This window comes from Lethenteron reissneri, chromosome 21 (assembly GCF_015708825.2).
Source record: "Lethenteron reissneri isolate LAM-NWPU_2019-01 chromosome 21, ASM1570882v1, whole genome shotgun sequence".
NCBI classification, from domain to species: Eukaryota; Metazoa; Chordata; class Hyperoartia; order Petromyzontiformes; family Petromyzontidae; genus Lethenteron; species Lethenteron reissneri.
Window position 1 is genome coordinate 1,778,508 of NC_083799.1, and position 25,859 is coordinate 1,804,366.

A 25,859-nucleotide genomic window follows, 5' to 3' on the forward strand; every position below is an offset into this window, starting at 1 on the left:
GTAAAGCTAGTAAGTTATAAAAGTGTTACTCAAATCCACATCCATTAAACACCATGGATTGTGGACAGTGGTATAGCATAGGATGAAAATCACTGAAAAGAATCTAAGCTAACACTTCAAGGAGTGGCCTTCCTTCAGTGCAAAGAAAGAGCGAAAGCATACAATTGTCAAACCTGTGGATTTAAAATATGGTGCCCAAAAACAGTCAAATTTGAATATTGTGCTATAACAGTAGGAGATTTCACTGTGCCATCCTATCACAGTTGTGGAATGGCTGGCGTTTGCTGTGCCCACACTATGCTGTGGCCATTTAAATGAGCAGAGTATCACTTCACTGCTGCTGTCCACCTGTGTGTGCTGCTTGTGAAGCTGTGCAGACGTGTTCAATCGCACACAAGTCATGTGTTGCTGTCATCACATTGACAAGTGCTGGTAATTCTGCATTCATAATCACCTTTGGACGAAGGCCTCCCCCACACCGTTTCGGTTATGGTAGTTACCGGACCGTACGACACTGGTCAGTGAGGGTTGGCCAAGAGGGTCAGAGCTCAGGTAAGGATATAATATAAATGTGCAGCTCTGCGATTTCTTGCTCACGCATTGATGAAGAGCCTTCACTTGTTTGGATAAAGGAGTACCATATTATATTTTGATATGTGATGAACTGAATAAATATTGAGCTGATAAGTTCAGCGCTATGACAAGAATTTCATTAAGCTGCCCGTGTGCTTACCTTCATGTTCTCAAACATGACTTTTATACTCTTTGGTTCTTTCTTCTGCAGTCACGAAAGCTTCAAATCTAGAATGACTTTTATAGACCATTTAGACTCCTCTCTGTAGTTTTCATGCATCCATAGGACTAAAATTATCTCGATGTTTGGCAACTGCTGCTGAAATGCAACCTTCGCAGAGCCGTAAAGCATGCTTTGTTTATTATGTGGGAGGACAGATGGGTGATGGAGATCTATTGTCTGCTGATTGATTTTGTAAGAGTATATTCTCCATGACAATTTCACACCTCACAACTAATAATCACGTTTTATTTTAATACATGAAAATGTTATTTTTTACACCATTCTCTAAAACAGAATTATCAAACTTAGTGTATATACTTTTTGTTGAAAAAGTGTGGAAAGTAATTTCTATATTAAGAGGGACAAAACATTGACTTTTACACCCTAATAATTAACAATTATTACACTATGTAATTAAGAAAACACTTTCTGATAAGTCGTTCAAATGTTGCTATCCACAAATGCACTTGGGCAGATTCTCCCACGGATGAAACGGGCACAATAATGTTCCAGAATTTACATGTGCCACCTGAATAGTGGAAATTCCCTTGCCGCATGTGTAAGATACTGTGAAATTTCACAATTCTGTGGCCCTGCCCTGTTTATGTCCTATAATCAAAGGTCGGCAGAGTACAATTATTTTGGCGGGTTGAAATAATATCTTTGGCGGCTGACGTAACAAAAGTTTAACAGATTAAATGAATGTCCAAAAATAAGAGCACATGGATGCCAATAGCAGATGCACAGGGGAACAATTTTACTGATTGTGTCAGTCTACCACGTGCTACGAATGCAAGCTGGTAAATAGGTTTGAAAAGAGCCAAGCACTCTTAATCTGAGCCACCTGTCTCCTATGCCTATCCCTGCCCTCCACACCTTATTCTACATTGTGGACTAAGAGATTATGGAATGAGGTTCAATCGTGGAGACAAAACAACTCGAGAAAAATTGCAAACTTTGTGATTCTCTATTGGCTGGCATTCCATCAAGGTAGAATGGAACCAATTGCAACCACTTAACCAGCACCACAGTGTAATTGTGAATACTGTATTGAGTTTTATCTGAAACTTCCCTTTCATAGGGCTTAGGTAAAGCCCGTTCGGAGGGCTTTACCTAAGCTCTCGGTGGCTACTCACTGCTCCACTGCAGGATATTGGTCATAGTACAGATATAAATCACTCCTGACTCAAATCTACCAAGATAGTCACGACCCAAAACTTGTTTGAGCTTGGAGAGCTTTTGACTGGGTGTGTTCACAGTAGACCTATGAAAATATCTTGATAATGAATAATTTTTTTCTGACAAAGGAAAACTATTTATCACAACTAATAGCTTATTTAACATTTCGTAACCACTTTATAAATGCAGCAGCACATTTCCCAATGAATATGACAGAAGATCCTTCAGTTATGAAGCGCCCGTCTGGCTATCGGGAAGGTCACACTTTGACCTTGCCAGCCAGCACACTGGATGGGTAGAGCCGAGCAAAGCGCCCCAGTGCCCACACAGGGAACACGTTCCTGTAGCTGGTGTAGCTGATGGCGCACGTCTTGTTAAACACGCCCGCGATGTTCTCCTGAAACAAGACGTAACAGTCCATGTAAAGTCAAACACCATGCAGCAAGGTTCCGTGATTAAATACAATATACCGCCTTCACATCCAATGCATTTGAAAGCCACTCCGTCACCCACAGTCTTTTATCTAGGAGAATGCATTGGTTTATTTGGTAAGTTCGTCAATAAATATTTTATATAAACATCCAGGTAACATCCCTCACTGACAGAACTGATATTTTATTCCTCACCCAGGAAAAATAACCATCGCAATTACCTGGGGCCAATCTCCATTTGGCAGCTGCTTTTCTATCAGCACACGGATGCCTTTCTCAATCACGTTTGTGTGGGGGTACCTAACAGACACACCATCATCCACAGAGCACAGCAAAGCACATTATACATGAGCATACCCAGCCAGTAAAGACGTTCAGAAGATTCAAATCTTCAGTGACCCGTATATTCTTAGCATTTTCAAAATGTATAGCAAAAATAACAAACTTGTGGCATTAAAGTCCATGTAAAATAATAAAGCTACCTTTGCGCTCAACACAACCTTTACCTAAGCGGGAGAGATAAAGCACGGCTACTACTCCGAGTGAGTGATCCCACCTGGCTGCCATGAGTCCCAGCAGGGCCCAGGCTGTGCAGTGGATTTGTGAGCGTTCACTCTGCACATAGACTCTGCGTTCACATGACTCAAAGTCTTCACCCCAGCCTCCGTCAGACATCTGTCTTGACACCAGGAATGTGCAGGCGCAGCTCACCTCCGCACATGCACCCCTGCACAGGATGGGGGGGGGGGGGGGCACAGAGAGGTAGACAAGATTTTTACCTTGAAACTATTACAACTTAATTACGATTAAGAATAACGTTGGCTTTCAGGCCATATAACGAGACGATGTCACACAGAATGAGACGGTGGTGAGATGACAACACGTGCAATCAAGTGATCGCAGCAAAGTGTGCGCATGGATGTCATCGCCGTGGGGGAAATTCATCAATACATTTCCCCCATTTTCTATAGCGCAGGTTCTTAACAGAAATTTACACTTCAATTTCATTCAGTCTTATCATTTGTATCCGTTATCATGTACTGCTAAAGGCAGACAAACCGACAGACACATGGATGGAGCATATATATTGGTGCCATAATACGATCAATTTCAGGTATCTTATTCATTGCATCCATTATGTGCTAGATGTACATACATGGGTTGTAGGCATCACTTTGTTTTGGCTTTGTGTGAATTAGACTCACCCATCGTGGTACCGATGACCCATGCAAGCAAATGCTTCCAGTCCAAACCATGTTCCATATGTGAAGCATACAGCCCAGCTCCTATGGGAATGGACATGTAAATGAATGTAAATCCTATTGGGATCAACACCCTTACTGGATGTGATGGTCCCCACAAAAGAAAAGCTCTTATACATGCACTGTAAGCGTGACGTAACCTTGAATAATCACGTGTGTGTTTCATCTCCATGGTGAATTACTGCATGTGAATAGGGACACAAGGCAAGGCACCTACCCCTCCCAGGAGCCGTCACGCCGTTGCACATTCCTGCAGAACTCCAGCCCCTTTTCCAGGGTATCCCTGCGCAAAAACAACTCGGTGACAAAGCACACTGACTATTCAGCACTTATTGTCTTCACAAGACATTACCATGCATTTTATCTTCTTTACGTGTTCTGATATTAAACCTTCGCAGCTCAAGGTGACCCCAGTTCTGTTCCCAGCCACGGCTAACATCATTGGTGAGTGTTATCTGTGCTGGTCCTGGGCAACCTCATTCACCAACCCCCAGTGACCAGCGTGGTGAAGTCTGCTCAAACAACCCTGATGACCCACAGAGTATTGGGAGACCTTCAGCATAGATTGACAAAGGGCTTTAAATAATATTTGAACCGAAGACACCACAACAGTCTTGCCATATATGCAGAGGAGTTATGGAAGAAGTAGCCATTCCCTGTTAGTGGTTGTTTAACATCTTGCCCTGAGTAGAGGACTCCCTACGGTTTGCCAAGACAGGAGCCTGATCCAGTCCTGTATCCCACTGGTGGAACTTCTGACGGAGGAATGGCAGCCCCTGTCCCGAGCGAGCACTTGGACATTCCACATGGTCAGCTGTAGCTATTGCCTGCTGTTTTTGGAGCGCCCCGAGGTGGGGATTTTACTTCCCTGACTCCACCAAATAGGGTTTGCCCAGGAGACGACGTCACTGATGTCCATCCCCGCCAGGCCTCTAGCACATTCTTACTTAGATATTCTCCCCCCCCGTCATTTGGTCAATGAATTTAAGGGACTACTAAACCAGAGCCAGAACAAATATGCAAATTAATGGGACAAGTTTATTCATCAACATAGTTTATCAGGAGTTGATACCGCCCCCTGCATGATCTACACAGCCTCTTCCAGGCCTCTGGCTCACAGCCATGTGCCGTGATGCCTGGCCGATGGCAGCTTTACACGCTGGGCGTTGTGCGAGCGTGTGTGAAGGTGTTGCTGCATGACTCCTCACTGGATCTCGTGGTGCCGATGGTCGGGGAACGCCTCCTGGAAGTGGCGCAGTGCCTGCATCACCGCTGACGTGCACTCCACATATGTGTAGTCGATCATGATGTCTCCTGCATGCGCACGCGCATTATCATCATCATCATCAGGCAACATTGCAGACTGGAAAACCCACCGTAGTCATCGGCACTCCCTAAGGAGTTATAAATAGCAGGGTAACGTATCAGGCCGTGTTCCTCTAACAAGAGTACTGAGAAACAGCAAACCAAAATATGTTAACTTCCAAACATACTAATATGAATTGCATGCTTCAAGTACAACAATATCATGCTCAGGCTGCTGTGATTGAGCAAGAGCAGCAATTAGGTCAGTGTCAGTCAAATATGAGTGAGAACGGTGAAGGATGTGTAACAAACTCACCAAACACCTCCGAGGGGTTTATCAGCTCGAGCAGCCGTCCACCACGCTTGGTCTCGTAAGTAGCAAATCCCCCGTCTGCATTACGCATGCTCAAAAGCTGCATACATACACGCACAAACACAGATTCCCTGCTGAGACAATATTTGAAAAATATCTTCTAATGTCATCATGAAACACATTCCTGCGGAGGGAGCTGGTAGGAACGTTGGGTTGCTCGGTCAATGGCCAGGGTCAACGGCGGCGTGGTGTATTCCGCAAATATGCCCGACTGTGAGGGCGGACACAAGCCGGTGTGAGTAGGTTAAACGTTGAGTTTTATAAGGGCACCACGGGGTGACCAGTCCCTCCCCACCCAGCCCCACCCAGTCCCTCCCCACCCTCCCCACCCAGCCCCTCCACACCGTCCCCACGCAGCCCCACCCTCCCCACCCAGCCCCTCCCCACCCTCCCCTCCCCACCCAGCCCCTCCCTCCCCACCCAGCCCATCCCTGCACGACGGACGGACAGACACAATAATCCCCTGTGGGCTGGTGTAACCAGGAGGTTCCTACCAGTATAACCATCACGCTCTCTGAAATTAAGAATGGTTGAGGCATCGTTGCATGATTGTGGTACGGTACAATGTCCCATATCTGTCATGTATCCACCCTGACCAATTAACCGCCCACATCCAGAGCAGTTGTCATGCATGAAAACTGTACTTTAGCAGCTAGTTCAACCTGCAGTTTAAGCTGTGTAGTGGTTGTCTAGTTACATACCACATTGACCGCATCAAACAGGCGTGATGCAGGCAGGGGGTTCTGCACCAGACCAGGGCGAGCTTCCTGCAGCAGCATCACAGACTTGAGCCCCTCCGCTGTGCAGTCTGCAACGATCCAGCCACAGTCCCGTGTACTGAACGGAAATCCACCCTGCACAACACACACACAGGTCATCCATATAGACACGTTTTTGCACACTATACTAAACTATAAACTTTTTATTTTAACCATATGAAGCCCAATGAGCTATGTAGCTCTTTTTCAGAAGTGACCTGGCAACGAATGATAGCTCAACGAAGTGACTTATGTGGAAATGTATAGCAGCCAAATACTCTAAATGCACGTTTCTAAACGTGGAGGGGAAAACCAGAGTACCCGGAGAAAAATCCAAGTAACCACGGGGAGAACATGCCAAAAACATCCAGTTTTGAAATGTTCCAGGTGCTGGCTCATATAAAACAAAATCCCCATGGTCTTATTCCACCTACATTTTTGATCTCATCATTCATGGCCCATTTCAAACCCTTATAAATAGTTTGCCTTGGAAACTAACCCCCTTTTCCTGAAGATGACCGCTTGTGTTGCGATCGAAACGTCGTAGTTTCTTTTATGTTTTGTTATTTTCTTTGAACCTATTTACGTGACTTTACCGAAAGACCCAAGAATATGAATTCCTACAGTCACGAAAGCTTTAAGTCAAGATCTTGTTCATGTGGCCAATTTACATTGTGGATCGAGTGCTCCTCTCACAATTAACTTCAAATCCCGGTCCAGATTTCACTCAGTATATCAACATTGTCATCATCATAATTTTCTGATCAATTCGAATCACTCTTTGGCCGTCCAAATGCCATTCCATGACATTTGATCGTGGAAGGTACTCGATGCCTGCCTGTGTAAATCAGTGGATATACACAAAGTAAACAATGACGTGTGCACAAACTTGCCTTGTTCATCTGCCTGTAGTACTTCTGATAATCCGGAGGGTTTTCAGGGATCTGCCAGCACACACTCACAATTACTTTCCAAATACAAATGTTTTAGAAGCTGACCAGCAAACAACTCAGAAGGAAAAACACTTTCTCTGCTTGGCTCCTGCTTAATTTGAGTGGCTCTGTGTGGTTCCTGATTACGAGTGGCTCTTCAGAGTTTCTGCTCACTTTGAGTGCTTCTGTGCAGTTTCCATATATGTTGGCTGCTCCCACGGAACTTGCACCCTTCCAGTGGAGTTTTGCAAGAGTCCAGCTATTGAGGTATGCTGTGTGGATTCTGGTGAATGTAAAGGCTGCTTCACCTATTGAGCCATTATTAAGGACTAGAATACCTAATTTAATTTCACTACTCATTGTTAGTACTCTTTTTAATGCAACTAAAACGAAATACGTATCAAGGAAAACGAAATACGTATCTTTATTAACCACACAACCTCCTAATTCCTCAAGTTTGGTACAATTTCTCTAAGCACTTATCTATTGTTTTACTACTGAGAATATCTGGGCATCTGGCATCTCACCTCAGATAAATGTGGTTCCCCTCTAAGACCCTACCAGCCCAGAGCACTCACCTGGGTGAGCTCCAAAAACGCGTGTGCGTGACGAAGGCACTCTTCAAGCTCTGGGATGTCTTGAGCTTCCGCCTACAACAAAGACAAAGATCCCACACATAGCCTTAACATACTCTTGGGGCAAGTGCTGGCTGTTAGCGAACACAAATGTAGACCAGCACGGCACACAAGAAGGTCGTATGTATGTATGTACGTATGTTGAACTTCTTTAGCACCGTACGTAGCCAACCTTCCTAATTGGAGGTGCTTGTGGCCAGCACCACGCCGGTCACCTTCGTCTCCCCAATGCTGATGTTTACACACTGCACCAGGTACTCATTTAAGCTGACCTAGGCAAGGTCCAGGAAAAGTTCAGATAATCACTCATCACCATTGTTGGCCGTAAGCAGGAATCGAACCCGGATTGCTAGATTCCAATTGTGGTGTGCTAACCGCTGCACGACCACACAAATATCTCCATTTACTCAATAAACTGCTTGGTCAAATGATATTAGAGCACTAATGAAGGCCGACACTATACATGGCGGTTAGTGTGGGCAGGACCATACATGCCCAGTTACTGTTATCTCTCAGTGCAAATTAGTATTTTGCAAATGCTAACGCACCATACCAGCGGGGACTCATTGTATGCCGACTTGTCCACCACAGGTGTGACAGGTTCATATACCGGTGGCCACTGCTGTATGGCGTCGTGGCCAAAAATGAAACCTTTAGAGCCCAGTGCTAATGACTATACTCCACTGTTCCCCATATCCACATGCACACATCAGTGCACAGTGCCTCTTTTACTTCACAGGCATGGTCAGTGTAATTGTGTGGAAGTGGAAATTTCCTTCAGTGTTGTGCACGTTTCAGAACTGTAGGCAGTGTGTGGAAGGCTCGTGTGAAGTGGTGCGCTGTTGACTAATGGCTCACCTCTAGGAAAGCTTGCACTGCAAAAGTTGTGTCCCAGAGTTGGGACCCATTCGTTCCCTAGCGAGAAAAGAGCGACAACAAAAGGGTCATCTCATAATTTCTCATAGAATTTATCTAAGGCAAATTAAAACCTCACACACCAGTGCACACAGTGTACTGTCTATGTTAAATACACAGTACATATCGCAGGTCGGTTAAACTATGTAACAGCATTCATAATGTACAGCCCTTTGTTAATACAATCATGGACAACGGCAAATCCATGCCGTGACATACCTTAACACGCAGATTAGTGCTGGATGGTGCAGGAGGAACCCAGAACTGGTTTAGATATAATTTGAACCAATGTTAGCTGTGGCCAGGAACTGAACTCAGACTGCCACATGTCCATAGTGCAGTGCAATAACTACTGCACCTCCACTCCCCCCCCCCCCCTCTACACCAACCCCAAAAAAAAAAATCTGCATATTATTTTTGAGTAAGAGTAAAATGCAATATTGTCTCTGTGATAAAATGTGCATTCGGAGTTGCTCATCGCTAATAGCTTTACCAAACCAATGGTGGAAATTCCACCTTATTGTGGGTGAGATCAGTATTTATATAGGCCAACCACTATCGACTCAACACAACCCCTATTTAATAATTATCCTAATCTATCTTGCAAAAGTGAGAACATATCTCAAACAGCTGTAATGTAGTCAAAGGGTTTAAGTTAAAGAGAGAGGCTTGCTCCGAGTTGAAATACCTGCATCTTCATTCCATCCAGCCCAATCCTGTACACGACACACAGCAAGGCAAACAGTTCATGGCAAATTACATAGCAAATCACAGCAGAGCCAAGACTTCACGGCCAAAACTTGAGCCAGTGACTTCACAATCAAATCTACAGGACCAGTGTCACCACACATGGCATGGTAGAGATCTAACGCTGGAGGTGGGGTTTGTGAATCACGGACATATAACCACGTGCGGTGATACTCCCAACATGTTAGGTTGTGAGATGGACAAATGTTTCCAGTCTCATCGCAATGCAGTACTGTCTCCTTGTATGAATGGATTTTGTCCAAGTACCCTAATTTCTTCTCACAGAAAACCCAGTATGGAAATGGCCAAATATCCCACTTCAGTCCCATCCTGAAACCGTCTTCAGACTCATTGAGGCTTTCCTGAATAAAGGACACAACATCCAGTTTTGAAATGTTCCAGGTGCTGGCTCATATAAAACAAAATCCCCATGGTCTTATTCCATCTACATTTTAGATTTCATCATTCATGGCAGGATAAAGGAGCTTCACAGTTGGGAGTATGTAGCAGGAGAGCAATTGTATAATTAATTAGACAAGGAGGTTGTGATGCATGCTGCACGTGTGCAGGATGGAGCACAGGTTATCCAGGCGAGCAGTGGAGTGGCACGCAGTGATCGATGACCAGGGGAAGAGAGAATGTAAGAGTGGACCTTGGAGGTTGGGTGCCAACTTTGAAATAATTTTGGGATCAGCAGGAAGGATGCGGTGACAGTGTGAACTCTTCACTGCCAGTTCATGTTGCTTTTCAAAGTGTCATCCCTCTCACAGTGTCAAGCTTTTCTCCCCTCCACAACATTTACAAACTCAATCGGAGTCACTCTTGCTCTCATTGTCCCTCACCAGAGGTAGTCAGGGATCCGCTCCACGTGCTCCAGGAAAGCAGAAGAGGTGGGCCCGTCCACATGCCACCGCACCAACATGTTGATGGTTTTGGAGATCTGCCCGCAATGTGGTATAAGCAGAATGATCACAGACCCAGCAAAGGAGCTCACAGCAATAGCACATTAGATAACTAAACTACTGTTTCCCACTGCTGTCATCATAAACAATGACTTAAAAGAGAATACATCATAGAAGACTAACATCATAGGTCCAAATCATTATTGTTGATTTATAGTTATTTACCAGGAAAACCTAATTGAGTCATAAGACTTTTTCAGGAGGGTCCTTCATTGGGATTTTGGCCAATTTATTTTTAAGAAGTGCTGCGAACACCAAAGGAAATCAGGATACTCAGTGAAAATCTGTGTATGAGGTGGCACTCAAAAATCTGCGAACAGTTTCTAAAAAAGACTCCCTCCAATGTCAGCTTATAGCCCCTTCTCAACCTAATAACTGGAGGTCTCCTGACACAATTAAACCAGGTGTGATCCACATTCCGATGCTGTTGCACTTAGAGACGACACTCACAAGTGACGTTCGCCAAGGCCATGAATTAAACTGATGTTGCCGGATTCAAAGCGCAGTGCGCTAAGCAATATGCCACTGCTCCACCATGTTACTACTTGTATGTGTTCATGTATCTCGGAAGATGTTAATATTAGTTTAGGGAAAAACATACCAAGTGCTCCAAGGCTAATAACTGTGAGTCCTATCCTCTCGTTTGGAAAACATTTCTCCAGATACTCGCGTTTCCTCTAAACTGCAAAAAATACTCACGAGATTGGTGAAATATCCTGAAAAAGTATCGACGCGTTACTGAATAATAAAGAGCACTATCGTGTAACGTCCTTATAAGTCACGCAGATATTCAGCCGAGTGGTGATGAGGCATGAGATCAAATCCTGGTGGAGGGTTGACTCAGCCCATGACTCCTCCAGAATTGAGATGCATACCATCTTGTGGGACACAAACAGTCATTGTACTTTTTGAGTTACCAGCATCTGCGATAGGAATGTAGATTTCCCACCACTGGATGAAGGCTCCCACTGGAGAGGAGATCCACTAAATGCTTGTTGGTAAGTACATGAACATGTTTTTATATTATTTTCTCATATAAATGCCTTACATTTATGGAATCTAATCTGTCTGTGGGTACAGCTCCACATGCAAAAGCTCACAGGGCCAACGCTGATGGACTTTGTGAAGCGGTCGTCAGCACAAATATGGTCGTATAGCTCCTCCATGGCAATCTTGCGCAGCTTCGTCACATGCAGCCGCTCATACACATTCAGAAACCCTGTGGGGGTAGGGCGGGGGGTGGTAGGCATGAGCAGCATAACCAATAGGGGCCATCCATTTAGTACGTACGCATGGAGGGGAGGGGGGGTTAACCCAAATGTGCACGCTTGCGTATGGGGGGGTCTACTGACAATGTACGTACGCATAGGAAATGGGGGGGGGGGGATGAAGCCTCGATAATAATTTGTCTACATTGGCCTTCAAATGAGTTAGATAGTCTGGCGGTGGACTATCTGTTTGCTTAAACACGTTAATATTATTAATCCTTGATCGTTTCTGCGTGGATTCAATATCGGTCGTTCTATAGGTTTCGGGGGGGGGGGGGGGTGCGTCAAGCGTATGTACGCAGGTGGGGGGGGGGAGGGTAAAAAGTACGCGTGCGTACAGGGAGGGGTCAAGTTTTGACAGATGTTTCCATACGGACTAAATGGATAGCCCCATACTTCCTTACGTCAAAGGCAACAGATATGCGCAACATCATTGAAATGTAATTTTTCGATAGCCAAGACAATATCACACTACTCCAACTACTGGGATATTGACATAACAAAAAGAAGACAGAACAAATTAAATGGTTGGAACACGTGAGAATTCAATTACAATCAAGTCAATTAATCGCTGGGAGGTTGCATATTTACATCTCTATGACCAGCTGGTGGAAATTTCACATTCCTTTGCCTAGGTTCAAAATTAATATTGGGATAAACAAAGGTGTGAGCAACATCGTGAGAAGAGTGAGCCTGAGTTTTCTTGGGGAAGACTTAATCCAGCAGTGGAATTACCATGGCTGATGACGATAATGTTGAGTCCCTAAGATCAACACATTTTAATGCATCAATAAATGTACCCTTCTTCTTGTTCTAACGATAATATATTTCAACTTTTATAATATACGTTGTTTGTGTTGTACAACACATTCCTGCGGAGGGAGCTGGTAGGAACGTTGGGTTGCTCGGTCAATGGCCAGGGTCAACGGCGGCGTGGTGTATTCCGCAAATATGGCCGACTGTGAGGGCGGGCACAAGCCGGCGTGAGTAGGTTAAACGTTGAGTTTTATAAGGGCACCACGGGGTGACCAGCCCCTCCCCACCCAGCCCCACCCCCAACCCAGCCCCACCCTCCCCACCCTTCCCTCCCTCCCCACCCAGCCTCACCCTCCCCACCCAGCCCCTCCCCACCCTCCCCTCTCCACCTAGCCCCTCCCATTTTTGGATGCACGACAGACGGACGGACACAATATTCCCCTGTGGGCTGGTGGAACCAGGTGGTTCCTACCAGTAAAATGTATTGCTTTCTACAATGTGTAGGAAGTGTACCACATACCATATGCAAAGTCAAGCAGCCAGCTGTGCGGCGTGTACAGATCACACGGTGCCACATTATTCCGCTGAGCAGGCCAGTCTATCGTCGCATAGTCTTGCACATATAATTCCTACAACAAACATTCACACGGTAAGAACGCGTAACATTCTGGCATTTGGCAATGCGCGTTGCTCCGTTACATGGCAGTAAAACAAATTCAAATTGTGCTCCATTACTCAAATAAGAATCTGGAGATTTCTCATCACCGATGGAGTGCCTGAGCTCGTGTTTGAAATTATATCTTCAAATGATAAGGACAACCACCAGCTAAGCACAATTGCGGTACTTCGTCAACCCTCAAGTGATGAGCTGATTTAAAGCTTTCGTGACTGCAGGGATTCATCTTCTTGGTTCTTTCGGTAAAGTCACGTAGAAGGGAAGTAATAAAATAATACAAATAAAACATAATAAAATAATATAATAATTCTCTTTTTTATTATTTTATTATGTTTTATTTTTTTATTATTTTATTACTTCCCTTCTATGTGACTTTACTGAAAGAACCAAGAAGATGATGAGCTGAATTGACCGCAAATGAGATGTCACCACATCACTTCTGTCATTGGCCTACGGACAGATTGGCCACCGCCATAGGAATGTGGAATTTCTTCTACAGGCGTTGAGGGTGTCAATGGAGGCGAGCGCTGCCCATCGCTCATGCGAGCGTTGACTCTCGTCCAACTATGAAGGGTAATATTTTGGCTAACATCAGTGGCAGGTGATATCTGAACTGGTCCTGGGCCGACCTCTTTATCAACTTGTAAGGAGCAGCCAGGTAAAAGAACAGCTCAATCAGGGGTCAGCAACCTGTGGCTACGGAGCCGCATGCGGCTCTTTAAGGACTGTTTCTCGACGTTATTTATTAAGGACCGTCTTGTTTACATGCATTACGGCTCTTAAAATGTTGATTTTTTTTGACCGAATTCGATAAAATGGCTCTTCTTGCTATTTTGGTTGCCGACCTTTGACCTAAAAAAATCTCAAAAACCTACACGGTAGTGGAGGGGAGACCTTCATTCAACAATGAATTGACAAAGAGGCATAACTCGAATTTCAAGAGCCAAATTGCCACTATGTTCCTTTCTTGTCAAAGGCATACAAATATCCCATTTTCTATAAGCTGCTCTCTTCTCAAAATGGGAAAATTGCAAGCTCCAATTCCGGTCAAGGGTCGGCTCCCCCTTTTGGTGTCAATATAACGAGTACAGATTCACATGAAGTCAAAAGCGATGGTCGTTTGGAGAGTCAGGTCCCTGCTTCTGGCTGAGGGCCGTCAATGGAGATGAGCAAGCACTACCTCAATCTTGCCTGAATGAGTGGGCACGCTGGCTTATATCTCTTGTGAAGATGTCGGAGTGTGCGTACGCGCGCGCACGAACCTGTCGCAAACTACGGACGAGGGAGTCGTCCTCGGAGGCCGAGAGCCGCACGGCGTAGCAGTAGCTCATGGGCAGGTAGACCTGGCGGCAGTGGCACCACAGCGAGGACGGGTGCGCGGGAAACCACCGCGGCAGCAGCCTGAAGCCGACAGCGTGGTGCAGCATACACGTGAGCATGGGGAACGGGTGTGTATGTGTGTGTGATCACGTCATTCACTGCAGTGCAGCGTATTCCCATGGTAAGCAGTGGAGAGAGGATCGGGTGGTGTGTAACGCACCACATCTCTGGGAAGAGGGTGTTCATGCCGTCCCAGCTGTACACATTGAGCACAGCGAGCCAAAACTTGCCCCACGATGGAATTCCAATAGCACCGCCTGTTCCACCGCACAAGACAAAGAGAGACTCACATACGCTCCATAGGACCGACAATTATATATTTATGTATTGTTTACCCAGTCTCCAGAATATTTTGAGGTCCTATATTCTCTGGATATTTATTGCCTATGGGTGGGAACTGTATTGCTCGGAGAAAATTCAGGCTATGCACTTTATACTGGTAGGAACCTCCTGGTTACACCAGCCCACAGGGGATTATTGTGTCCGTCCATCCGTCGTATAGGGAGGGGCTGGGTGGGGAGGGGCTGGGTGGGGAGGGGAGGGTGGGGAGGGGCAGGGTGGGGAGGGGCTGGGTGGGGAGGGTGGGGCTGGGTGGGGGGTGGGAGGGTGGGGCTGGGTGGGGAGGGGAGGGGCTGGTCACCCCGTGGTGCCCTTATAAAACTCAACGTTTAACCTTCTCACGCCGGCTTGTGCCCGCCCTCACAGTCGGGCATATTTGCGGAATACACCACGCCGCCGTTGACCCTGGCTATTGACCGAGCAACCCAACGTTCCTACCAGCTCCCTCCGCAGGAATGTGTTAAATGTAAGAGGGTGATGGGTGACTGGATAGAAGATGATATACTTGTCAATGAACACTGTGGGCACTGCTAGGCTATACAAAACAGGAAAAGCAGTGGTTGTCTGCGTTGCACAGCGCACGCGTGCGCCTTGCTGGAGAGGCATACCTTTGGCGTGCAGGTTCGCACGGGCCCGCACCAGGTCTGCGTCGTCAGAGTCCACGCCAAGGATCCGCATGGCCACGTAATTAAGCGCAGTGCCAAACACTGTGGACTTGTCCTCTACGTGCCTGCATATACACACACAGATGCCGCGTCTAGCTTTGTCTTTGTTGTTACCGAGCACCTACTAAAGCCGGTACGGCACGTGATACAGTAGTGTGGTCAGCACCATGCTTGACCACCCCCGTCTTACCAAAAAATTGGGAAAAATAACTAAAGAACACTTTACAAAATAAATGGTGCCGATTTCTTTATGTACACGATAAATGTAATGTATGTGATTATCTCCTTATTACAAAATATTTTACCGTGTGAAGACAGCCCTGTTGTGTTGTGTTGCGTGAAGTCAGCCCTGTTGTGGGCTGTGTCTGTCGATTTGTGCACTCACAAGCCCCAGCCTCCGTCAGGTAGCTGAACTGAGCGCAGGTACCGCACCATTTCCCGCTTCTGCATCTCGGCCAGGCGGATGTGAGCAATGTGGCAAGTGATGAGCAGTCCTGGCACATGGAAACCACATCAATATGAGTAGCAGCTCAGTGCACCAGTCCTTATCACCAATAACACATCAGCCATGACCTATCCACTGCTACATGAATGCCTGTCCAAGCTATGTCCATCCCTCATTGTTACACGATGAAACGATCCACCTAGCTCCTGAAAACCAGCTGATCTCAATGTTCTCTCTCTGCATAGGAAGTCCTCTTGGATGACTTCATTTTTGGCTGCCACTCTCCATTCTTATTTTCAACCACTGACCATCATCTCTTCTGTCTACATGTTCTGCCAAAGTCAGCTTAGTTTTCAGTCAATATCAGATCTCAAAACCTGTTTGTTCTCTGATCCATGTTGCTTCTGTCTCTCAGTGGAATTCCAAACATGCACATTCTCCAAGTGAAATTCCAAACATGTACCCCCTAATACTTCATTGAACATATTTCAGCATCTGTTCCATTTTTTTGCCAGTGTCCATGTTTCTAATGCATGCCATAGCAGATAAATATACACTGATCAAAGATTTTATTGTTAAAGAAAATTGGTATGCTGCTTTTCATTGTCAATATCAATTTCCAAAACCACTCTAACCTGCTTTGACCCATTATAGGACTCATATATCTCTCTGGGCTGTTGTCGGAAGTCTTTAGCTGGGTATATGCCGATAATGAGCGTAAATGAAAGTGAAAGACATCCATCTGTCTCAAGTTGCAAACTGCTTAATATCTTGAATATCTATTAGAATCCATGAAAATACAGCCACTCATTTTTTTCAAATAGATTTTTCGTGGATATCGATAACCTGTCCATAGTGGATTAATGGGTGATTTAGCGCAGTTTGCTGAAAAGTAAATACTTATATAATTATCAAAAGTCAAAGCGTGTCTCTTTCAAAATGTACAATGAGGCAGCTCTAATCGGAGTGGGCAGGCCTGAGCCTGCGTGGTGTAATTGCCACATTACCAAAGCAGACGACGGCTCCTGCCATTGTTCAGGTATGGGGAATTTCCATTGATGGCTTTAAGTCGCCAGTAGATATCAGCATTATTTCATCATTTTGATTTAAAGCTTTGTGACTGCAGGTATTCATATTCTTGGTTCTTTCAGTAAAGTCACATAGAAGGGAAATAATAAAATAATCTATATATATAAAATCGCAAATCTGTCTGTCTGTCTGTCTGTGTGTCGCCGGACCATACGCAGTTTCATTGGACGAAATGTGAGGGATTTGCGAGACGCGATTGGTCCGTTTGGTTTTCCACGGCGGTTGCCCCTGGCAACGGGTAGCGACGCATTCGCTGCGGGGTGGACGCCATTTTTAATTCCCGTTAAAAATATGCGCACGCATTAACACGCGACTCTGAGGTAAATTCATCAAAGTTTCACGTCCTCTTCACTCCCCCCCACCCCAATGTGTGCAATTACTATTATAGGGTCGGTAGATAATAAAATTATAGCGATTAGACAGTATTATTGTAGCGCGGGGGGGGGGGGGGGTAACGGCCCCGGTACCCAGCCTCAGCCGGGTGGGCAATTTAGGCGAGGCCGGAGGCTCTGCACGGTACTAGGCCTCGACACCCCACCACACTATAGGCCGTACATATTAGGGGTAGCAGCCCATCTGTGTATATATGTAAGGTTATTAAGAAATATATTTTTCACCCGGGCAACGCCGGGTACTTCTGCTAGTATAAATATAAAACAATAAAAATTCTCACGACGTTTCGACTGCAACACAAGCAATCATCATCAGGTGTGAAATCCACAGCCAGGTGTGGATTTCATCATCAGGTGTGGATTTCACACCAGATGATGATTGCTTGTGTTGCAGTCGAAACGTCGTGAGAATTTTTATTGTTAAATATTTATATTATTTTATTATTTCCCTTCTACGTGAGTTTACCGAAAGAACCAAGAATATTATTTCATCATGGTAACACTTTGTCTCTGACTTTTTGAGGGCACCTGGCAGCAAAAAGAGAGGCCCCCCGTAGTCTCCAGACCAGTGTCCATCCTCGGTCTGCAAGAGTTTGTAGAAGGCCATGCCATTGCGCGCCGCCTCCCGTGCCGTTGCCGCTCGCGGAAGATTCCCGGCAAATTCCGCCTGTCACCAGAAATGACTCACAAATCAACTTCCAATGCAGCACTTCAAAACTGTGGTCCCAGTCCACTTGCTGCGGTTCCTAGCCAATTGGAGTGAGGTCCAGTGACTCGAGTTTGGGAACTTTGGGGGGTCGATTCAGCTTTTCATTTCTGGGGACCATGAGTGTGGAAAATCAACAGTGGTTAGGTTCTGAATATACTGGCCCGTGCCATGAAAATGTGCCAACACAGAAGAATGCCTCCCATACACTCTCGTATTCATGTTTGTTGCTTTGTCTTTCAATGTGTTACATAAAAGTTGTTGCATCAAGCACTCATGCACTTACATTTAATTGCCATAATATAGGGCTAAGATTAGCTTCAAGAATTCTGCATTATGTCATGTTTGAGGTGGTTTTTATAGTTTTTTTTGTCTCGTTTATACAATTTAGTTTACCGCATTAGCTGACGTAAAAATGTGCAAAATTAGCATAGCATCTGCATACAATTTTCACAAGGTGAAAAACATCTATTGTTACCCACATGTTTGGATACGTGCACCGTGAGCATTAATGATCAATATTAATCCACGTATCGTTACACCCATTCTCGTGAAGCAGTGAAATGTGCCCCATTGTCCATTCCGTGTGACGGGGCGAGTGGCGCTCACGGTGTCGAGACCCAGGGCGTGCCGCTCGACTACGTTCTGTGGCCGCCCCTCGCCGTCCCCGCACTCCACGAAGCTCCACGTTTGCCTCCCGTCCTCGTTCCTCAGCCGCCAGCGCGACAGCTCGGACGCCGGCTCCGTGCGGTAGGGGCCCCCGCGCCGGCGGAGCAGCGTGCTGCACACACACGGACACCGTGACACCGTCTTCACGTGGATGTCATTTGTAAAATGAATGCTTTGCAACTTGCTTTTTCGGAGTAATGTAATTGATAGAAAGGAAATTATACGGTTTCATCATTTGTGGTGCAGCGACTAGTAATACAAACGTGCTCTTGAGGCTGCATGTTCATCATATTTTCTGGAGGGTAAATCCCTGATAATACAATTATACCTAAAATGTATTTATGCACAGTATTCTATCATAGTTACGAGGGGTCATGACCCAATGTTACATGCAGACAAAGCTAATCTATTGATATAAAAAATACAAGCAAATATGAGTGGAAATCTTTTCTCTATCCACATATAAATAGTGTTCACGGTTTCTTTAGTCTATTAGCTGATTGGATTTCCAGATAAATATCAAGCCTGACTGCTCATGAGACCAAGAAGTCAAGACCAGGCCAGAGTTTTTTTTGCTTAGGGGCCGTCCAGACAATTGTGACGATGGGGGGGGGGGGGATTTGAGAAATGTGACGTCACATCAAAATGCGCAATTCTCCTACAACATCAGAGTGCAGCGCCACATTAAATACGCACTACAGTGACAATATGGGGGGAGGGGGGGGCAGAGCTTTGTGACGTCATATTTGAGGGGGGGTCTGACTTTTTGTGACGCCGTGTGATGAAGGAGGGGGGGGGGGGTAAAAAATCGTCCAAAATCGCGTGACGTCATTTATGGACGACCCCTTATACAAATACGACTTGATGACTGTCTTTAGATTTTTGTTGTTGTTTTATTCAAGTTATAGATAAATAAAATTTTATACAAACTAACCACGGTAACAAAATCAACAATAATCTTCCGTTGCATATCTGTCCCTACGCATGACAAATAAAAAAATGACATTTTTTCAACTGCATTCGTTCCAACAATAAAATTCTAAACCGCGAGATTTTTACTGGCATTTTTCCTTAGAGCCTAGTCTCACATTGGTTGGACCAGATGACAGCTCTCATACTCTGATGGTGCATTGTCTTTGAGTTGTGCGCCTTGTGGCGTCATCTGGTCCAACCCATGTGAGACTAGGCTCTAAGGAAAGCTGTCTCGGGTGTGGAGCAATCAACTTCAAGGACAGTGCATACATTATCAGAGTTATGTTTTTAGTTTGCATTATGACCGCAGGTATTGTGGTCTATGCAAACATAACTCCTTGTATAAAAAAGGTGTCAGTTTTGTTTCCAGATAAAAGGGTAAAAAAACAATTATCATGCTTCAAATCGCTTTAAGCAATTGTCATTGTAGTGCGTATTTAATGTGGCGCTGCACTCTGATGTTGCAGTAGAAAACATTTATTAAAAAGTATATTTAATTAAGTAGAACGCGTTGTCTATATTTATTTAAAGTTGTGCATTTTTATGTGACGTCACATTTCGCAACCCCCCCCCCCATAGGTGCGTGACGTCATTTATGGACGGCCCCATACACAAATTGAATGCGCAACGATATTTTGCAAAAACGTAAATCGTAATCATTGCTGCCATATCGCGACATCCCCAGCGAGTACAGACGGAGTGTCAGTCCCAAATGCCCCCCAACCAACCCACCCCACCCGGCATACTGAGGCCACGACACACGACACATCAGATGCCCACGCCGCTAGTCGTGTCACGTTGTGTACATTGTGTGTTGTGCTTGTTTTGGGAAGTTCACGCTGTGTATATTGTGTGTTGTGTTTGTTTTGGGAAGGCATTTAGTTCGCGTTGTGTATATTGTGTGTTGTGTTTGTTTTGGGAAGGCATTTAGTTCGCGTTGTGTATATTGTGTGTTGTGTTTGTTTTGGGAAGTTCACGTTGTGTACATTGTGTGTTGTGTTTGTTTTGGGAAGTTCACGCTGTGTATATTGTGTGTTGTGTTTGTTTTGGGAAGGCATTTAGTTCGCGTTGTGTATATTGTGTGTTGTGTTTGTTTTGGGAAGTTCACGTTGTGTACATTGTGTGTTGTGTTTGTTTTGGGAAGTTCACGTTGTGTACATTGTGTGTTGTGTTTGTTTTGGGAAGTTCACGCTGTGTATATTGTGTGTTGTGTTTGTTTTGGGAAGGCATTTAGTTCGCGTTGTGTATATTGTGTGTTGTGTTTGTTTTGGGAAGTTCACGTTGTGTACATTGTGTGTTGTGTTTGTTTTGGGAAGTTCACGTTGTGTACATTGTGTGTTGTGTTTGTTTTGGAAAGTTCACGTTGTGTATATTGTGTGTTGTGTTAGTTTTGGGAAGTTCACGTTGTGTATATTGTGTGTTGTTTGTTTTGGGAAGTTCACGTTGTGTATATTGTGTGTTGTGTTTGGTTTGGGAAGTTCACGCTGTGTATATTGTGTGTTGTGTTTGTTTTGGGAAGGCATTTAGTTCGCGTTGTGTATATTGTGTGTTGTGTTTATTTTGGGAAGTTCACGTTGTGTACATTGTGTGTTGTTTGTCTTGGGAAGTTCGCGTTGTGTGCATTGTGTGTTGTGTTTGTTTTGGGAAGTTCACGTTGTGTACATTGTGTGTTGTTTGTTTTGGGAAGTTCGCGTTGTGTATATTGTGTGTTGTGTTTGTTTTGGGAAGTTCGCGTTGTGTACATTGTGTGTTGTGTTTGTTTTGGGAAGTTCACGTTGTGTATATTGTGTGTTGTTTGTTTTGGGAAGTTCACGTTGTGTATATTGTGTGTTGTTTGTTTTGGGAAGTTCACGTTGTGTATATTGTGTGTTGTGTTTGTTTTGGGAAGTTCACGTTGTGTATATTGTGTGTTGTTTGTTTTGGGAAGTTCACGTTGTGTACATTGTGTGTTGTGTTTGTTTTGGGAAGTTCACGTTGTGTATATTGTGTGTTGTTTGTTTTGGGAAGTTCACGTTGTGTATATTGTGTGTTGTTTGTTTTGGGAAGTTCACGTTGTGTATATTGTGTGTTGTGTTTGTTTTGGGAAGTTCACGCTGTGTATATTGTGTGTTGTGTTTGTTTTGGGAAGGCATTTAGTTCGCGTTGTGTATATTGTGTGTTGTGTTTGTTTTGGGAAGTTCACGTTGTGTACATTGTGTGTTGTGTTTGTTTTGGGAAGTTCACGTTGTGTACATTGTGTGTTGTGTTTGTTTTGGAAAGTTCACGTTGTGTATATTGTGTGTTGTGTTAGTTTTGGGAAGTTCACGTTGTGTATATTGTGTGTTGTTTGTTTTGGGAAGTTCACGTTGTGTATATTGTGTGTTGTGTTTGGTTTGGGAAGTTCACGCTGTGTATATTGTGTGTTGTGTTTGTTTTGGGAAGGCATTTAGTTCGCGTTGTGTATATTGTGTGTTGTGTTTATTTTGGGAAGTTCACGTTGTGTACATTGTGTGTTGTTTGTCTTGGGAAGTTCGCGTTGTGTGCATTGTGTGTTGTGTTTGTTTTGGGAAGTTCACGTTGTGTACATTGTGTGTTGTTTGTTTTGGGAAGTTCGCGTTGTGTATATTGTGTGTTGTGTTTGTTTTGGGAAGTTCGCGTTGTGTACATTGTGTGTTGTGTTTGTTTTGGGAAGTTCACGTTGTGTATATTGTGTGTTGTTTGTTTTGGGAAGTTCACGTTGTGTATATTGTGTGTTGTTTGTTTTGGGAAGTTCACGTTGTGTATATTGTGTGTTGTGTTTGTTTTGGGAAGTTCACGTTGTGTATATTGTGTGTTGTTTGTTTTGGGAAGTTCACGTTGTGTATATTGTGTGTTGTTTGTTTTGGGAAGTTCACGTTGTGTATATTGTGTGTTGTGTTTGGTTTGGGAAGTTCACGCTGTGTATATTGTGTGTTGTGTTTGTTTTGGGAAGGCATTTAGTTCGCGTTGTGTATATTGTGTGTTGTGTTTGTTTTGGGAAGTTCACGTTGTGTACATTGTGTGTTGTGTTTGTTTTGGGAAGTTCGCGTTGTGTATATTGTGTGTTGTTTGTTTTGGGAAGTTCGCGTTGTGTATATTGTGTGTTGTGTTTGTTTTGGGAAGTTCGCGTTGTGTACATTGTGTGTGTTGTTTGTTTTGGGAAGTTCACGTTGTGTACATTGTGTGTGTTGTTTGTTTTGGGAAGTTCGCGTTGTGTACATTGTGTGTTGTGTTTGTTTTGGGAAGTTCACGTTGTGTACATTGTGTGTGTTGTTTGTTTTGGGAAGTTCGCGTTGTGTATATTGTGTGTTGTGTTTGTTTTGGGAAGTTCGCGTTGTGTATATTGTGTGTTGTGTTTGTTTTGGGAAGTTCGCGTTGTGTATATTGTGTGTTGTGTTTGTTTTGGGAAGTTCGCGTTGTGTACATTGTGTGTTGTGTTTGTTTTGGGAAGTTCGCGTTGTGTATATCGTGTGTTGTGTTTGTTTTGGGAAGTTCACGTTGTGTACATTGTGTGTTGTGTTTATTTTGGGAAGTTCGCGTTGTGTACATTGTGTGTTGTGTTTGTTTTGGGAAGTTCGCGTTGTGTACATTGTGTGTTGTGTTTGGTTTGGGAAGTTCGCGTTGTGTACATTGTGTGTTGTGCTTGTTTTGGGAAGTTCACGTTGTGTACATTGTGTGTTGTGTTTGTTTTGGGAAGTTCGCGTTGTGTACATTGTGTTGTGTTTATTTTGGGAAGTTCGCGTTGTGTACATTGTGTGTTGTGTTTGTTTTGGGAAGTTCGCGTTGTGTACATTGTGTGTTGTGTTTGGTTTGGGAAGTTCGCGTTGTGTACATTGTGTGTTGTGTTTGTTTTGGGAAGTTCACGTTGTGTACATTGTGTGTTGTGCTTGTTTTGGGAAGTTCACGTTGTGTACATTGTGTGTTGTGTTTGTTTTGGGAAGTTCGCGTTGTGTACATTGTGTGTTGTGTTTATTTTGGGAAGTTCGCGTTGTGTACATTGTGTGTTGTGTTTGTTTTGGGAAGTTCGCGTTGTGTACATTGTGTGTTGTGTTTGGTTTGGGAAGTTCGCGTTGTGTACATTGTGTGTTGTGCTTGTTTTGGGAAGTTCACGTTGTGTACATTGTGTGTTGTGCTTGTTTTGGGAAGTTCGCGTTGTGTACATTGTGTGTTGTGCTTGTTTTGGGAAGTTCACGTTGTGTACATTGTGTGTTGTGTTTGTTTTGGGAAGGCATTTAGTTCGCGTTGTGTGTCGGTGTGTTTTGCAGGATTTCTCCTGCACGGTATCCATGCCACCGCCTGTCACCCCACCAACGCGCGCGTGTAAAGCGTGTTGTGTTCACGATTGTGCCATGCGGAGTGTGGCTATGTCAGGCCTCCTAAAACTGTGCATATCTACAAACTATACAGACTAGCTTAGTTTGTAGACGCAGCCAGGCTTAGTTTGTAGATATGTGGCGCTATTTATAGCGAATCTACAGTTTTAGGAGGCCTGGGCTATGTGGTTGAGGTGGAGGCGATGTGTGTAACCGAGGAGTTGTCATCATCAGGCGCGGGCAGTGAGTGCGGTGTGCAGCGCCACTCACGTGCCCTCCGTCATCGCCGCTCGTCTGCTGCTGCACCCTGCAACACACCGCCTCTCTCACTCCCTGCCTCACTCACTGACTCACTGACTCACTCCCTGATTCACTCACTCCCTGCCTCACTCACTCCCTGTCTCACTCACTCCCTGTCTCACTCACTCCCTGTATCACTCACTCCCTGTCTCACTCACTCCCTGATTCACTCACTGATTCAAACACTCCCTGTCTTACTCCCTGTCTCACTCACTCCCTGTCTCACTCACTCCCTGTCTCACTCACTCCCTGTCTCACTCACTCCCTGATTCACTCACTCCCTGTCTCACTCACTCCCTGTCTCACTCACTCCCTGTCTCACTCACTCCCTGATTCACTCACTCCCTGTCTCACTCACTCCCTGTCTCACTCACTCCCTGATTCACTCACTGATTCAAACACTCCCTGTCTTACTCCCTGTCTCACTCACTCCCTGATGCACTCCCTGCGTCACTCCCTGTCTCACTCACTCACTCCCTGCCGCACTCACTCCCTGCGTCACTCCCTGCGTCACTCACTCCCTGCCTCACTGATTCACTCACTCCCTGCCTCACTGATTCACTCACTCCCTGCGTCACTCACTCCCTGCGTCACTCACTCCCTGCCTCACTGATTCACTCACTCCCTGCCTCACTGATTTACTCACTCCCTACCTCACTCCCTGCCTTACTCACTCCCTGCTTCACTCACTTCCTGCTTCACTCACTCCCTGCTTCACTCCCTGCCTCACTCATTCACTCCCTGCCTCACTCACTCCCTGCCTCACTCACTCACTCCCTGCCTCACTCACTCCCTGCCTCACTCACTCCCTGCCTCACTCACTCCCTGCCTCACTCACTCACTCCCTGCCTCACTCACTCCCTGTCTCACTCACTCCCTGCCTCACTCCCTGCGTCACTCCCTGCTTCACTCACTCCCTGCCTCACTCACTCCCTGCCTCACTCACTCCCTGCTTCACTCACTCCCTGCTTCACTCACTCCCTGCCTCACTCACTCCCTGCCTCACTCACTCCCTGCCTCACTCACTCACTCCCTGCCTCACTCACTCCCTGCGTCACTCCCTGCTTCACTCACTCCCTGCTTCACTCACTCCCTGCCTCACTCATTCCCTGCCTCACTCACTCACTCCCTGCTTCACTCCTCGCCTCTCTCACTCCCTGCCTCACTCACTCCCTCCCTGCCTCACTCACTCCCTGCTTCACTCCCTGCCTCACTCACTCACTGCCTCTCTCACTCACTGCCTCACTCACTGATTCACTCACTCACTGATTCATTCACTCCCTGCCTCACTCACTCCCTGCCTCACTCACTCACTGCCTCACTCACTGATTCACTCACTCACTGATTCATTCACTCCCTGCCTCACTCACTCACTCCTCGCCTCTCTCATTCACTGATCCGCCACTGCTGCCGCGCGACTCCGCCCCGCGGCTCTCGTGGTGGGGGCGGGGCCCGTGCCCGAGCCCCGCCCACTGGCGTGACGTCACCGTGCCGCGGCGGTCGCGTGAGGCGAGCGCGCGCCTCCGCCCGGCCAATCAGGAGCGGCGCGCGATCGCGTGGCGCGCGCCGCCGCGTCACGCGAGGCCGAGGTATCCGT

General features: G+C 45.5%; 1 protein-coding gene across 1 annotated transcript; it reads right to left on the minus strand.

The window, feature by feature from the left end:
* Positions 1-1,031: 1,031 nt before the first annotated feature.
* On the minus strand, positions 1,032-25,647 carry LSS (lanosterol synthase). Its single transcript, XM_061555369.1, has 22 exons — positions 24,233-25,647; positions 18,621-18,792; positions 17,834-17,972; positions 15,765-15,873; positions 15,323-15,444; positions 14,536-14,632; positions 14,258-14,396; positions 12,840-12,948; positions 11,396-11,514; positions 10,176-10,273; positions 9,275-9,302; positions 8,530-8,586; positions 7,615-7,686; positions 6,998-7,048; positions 6,048-6,200; positions 5,290-5,386; positions 4,877-4,982; positions 3,886-3,951; positions 3,612-3,692; positions 2,963-3,133; positions 2,628-2,706; positions 1,032-2,372 (listed from the first exon to the last, which is right to left on the minus strand). Exons 1-22 carry the CDS (start codon positions 24,244-24,246, stop codon positions 2,235-2,237), a joined length of 2,217 nt encoding a protein of 738 aa, XP_061411353.1. The 5' UTR covers positions 24,247-25,647; the 3' UTR covers positions 1,032-2,234.
* Positions 25,648-25,859: the final 212 nt, after the last annotated feature.

Bases quoted from the DNA above. Each gene is read 5' to 3' on its own strand.
- LSS (XM_061555369.1), bottom strand. The intron at 14,633-15,322 runs GTATGCCTCTCC...GCGGTGGAACAG, and splicing joins TGCGAACCTGCACGCCAAAG to GCGGTGCTATTGGAATTCCA. The intron at 2,373-2,627 runs GTAATTGCGATG...GTCTTGTTTCAG, and splicing joins CAAATGGAGATTGGCCCCAG to GAGAACATCGCGGGCGTGTT.